The 2,141-nt window shown below is 42.9% G+C and overlaps 1 protein-coding gene across 1 annotated transcript in view; it reads left to right on the top strand.

Moving 5' to 3' along the window:
- Positions 1-1,466, top strand: part of LOC116378228 (solute carrier family 25 member 46-like) — a 2,092-nt gene extending 626 nt beyond the window's left edge. The window contains exons 2-4 of the mRNA XM_031840065.1: positions 467-509; positions 733-790; positions 1,103-1,466. Coding sequence (XP_031695925.1) covers positions 467-509; positions 733-790; positions 1,103-1,216 — 215 coding nt within the window. The 3' untranslated portion in view covers positions 1,217-1,466. The remainder of the gene's footprint in view (positions 1-466; positions 510-732; positions 791-1,102) is intronic.
- The last annotated feature ends 675 nt before the right edge of the window (positions 1,467-2,141 follow it).

Below are 2,141 nucleotides of genomic sequence, written 5' to 3'. Positions count from 1 at the left end.
ATATCTAACGGGAGGTCTGTCCGATAAGAAGCGAACTAACAGGCTAACATGTCAACAATAAACACTGAAGGCTAAAGATGCGAATACATAATATTAGCGGGTAGTTAGCTTGCAGGCTAATCCTATAGGAAGTGAACGATGTTAAGGGGCTAATTCACACTAAATGGTGGTTAGCTTGCAGGCTAACGACAGAATGGGAACTCAATGCAGCATGCTAGTTGATTGTCAGGGAGCAGGCTAATTAGCCTGTTATGTGAAGTACATGGATATTTTGATTAAGATGAGAGTGTCTTTTAAAATCATTATTATTGTTTTTGATTTATGAGTTCTATGATTTTTTTTTTTTTGTAATCCTTTTTTAAAGAATAAACCTGACTTTTGTATATTTATGTCTCATAATTATAGAACTACTAAGTGTTATTATTCTTGTATTATATTAATGCTGATGTGTTGTTGTTTCTTGCAGAGCAGCTCAATCGATTTGCTGGATTTGGAATCGGACTCGTCAGGTTGGAAATTAATTCTTATTAATAATAATAATGGTCGTATAATAAATGTTACTTTCTGACAGAGCTGTCAATCATCATGACATCATTCCCAAACGAGTGTCTGTAGAGCCTGATGGACAGAAAAACCTCTGTATTCAAATTAAAAATAAATAAATAAATTTCAGAATAAATGTCTCAAATTAAATCTGTCTCTCTCTGTGTCTGTCTGTCTCTCTGTCTGCAGTCTGTTCACTGAGAACGTCCTTGCTCATCCGTGCATCGTCTTCCGCAGACAGTGTCAGGTATCGGCTCACCTTCTTATCAATAACTGATCAATAACTAACATCTGAGTCTCATCCGGAGGACATGAGTGACACTAAAGGAGCTCGTGTTGTCACTGGACTCCATCGCTATCTGGAGCTGCAGTCAGCTGTGATAGAAAATATTTAAAATGATGTTGATTTTATAATAATTATTATATTTTGTCAAATATAACAAACTTTAAACATAAATGCATAATTAAAATGATGTATTTATGATTTAAATGTAATTCTTGCAACATATTTAGTTCATATTAATAATAATGCTGCCCTCTGATTGGCTGTTGGTCTCAGGTGAACTACCACGCCCGATGTTACCACCTGACTCCGTTCAGCGCCGTTGCCGTCATGTACTCCATCACTAAGGCTCAGGTGAAAATACTTCATAACAGAAACACGAATAAATGATAAAAAAAAGACGAAAATATTGTTTGTCATAAAATATGTAAAATATTAAAAACATCTATCAATGAAACACAACATTTTATAAAACATTACTAAGAATGTCTTATTATTATAAAAGTATTTATATATAAATAACCAATGATAAATGTACATTGACATATTATATAGATACTGGACACGGTTGGGCTGTCCTGGCTGACACGCCTCTTAAATGTCGCATGGGGGTCGGGATCAGTGCCCATGGACTGGCAGACCGGGGTGGTGGTTCCCATCTTCAAAAAGGGGGACCGGAGAGTGTGCTCGAATTACCGGGGTATCACACTACTCGGCCTCCCGGGGAAGGCTTATGCCAGGGTGCTGGAAAGGAGGCTCCGACCGCTTGTCGAACCTCAGATTCAAGAGGAGCAGTGCGGATTCCGTCCCGGCCGTGGAACAGTGGACCAGCTCTTTACCCTCGCAAGACTACTGGAGGGGTTCTGGGAGTTTGCCCAACCAGTCTACATGTGCTTTGTGGACTTGGAGAAGGCTTTCGACCGGGTCCCTTGGGGGGTCTTGTGGGGGGTGCTGCGGGAGTACGGGGTGCCGGACCCGTTACAACGGGCGATCCGGTCTCTGTACGACTGCAGTAGAGCTGTGTCCGCATTCTCTGTAATACGTCAGACACGTTCCCGGTGGGTGTTGGCCTCCGCCAGGGCTGCCCTTTGTCTCCGGTCCTGTTCGTGACTTTCATGGACAGGATATCTAGGCGCAGCCGGGGGGTGGAGAACGTCAGGTTCGGGGGTCTCGGGATCGCCTCTCTGCTGTTTGCAGATGATGTGGTCCTGTTAGCCTCCTCGGATCGTGACCTCCAGCATTCACTGGGGCGGTTTGCAGCCGAGTGTGAAGCGGCGGGGATGAGAGTTAGCACCTCCAAATCTGAGGCCATGGT

The sequence above is a fragment of the Anarrhichthys ocellatus genome, unplaced genomic scaffold (assembly GCF_004355925.1).
Source record: "Anarrhichthys ocellatus isolate YVR2014 unplaced genomic scaffold, GSC_Weel_1.0 scaffold2251, whole genome shotgun sequence".
In the NCBI taxonomy this organism is placed as follows: domain Eukaryota; kingdom Metazoa; phylum Chordata; class Actinopteri; order Perciformes; family Anarhichadidae; genus Anarrhichthys; species Anarrhichthys ocellatus.
Note: the sequence above shows the minus strand (reverse complement) of the source record. Positions and strands in the feature narration are given on the sequence as shown.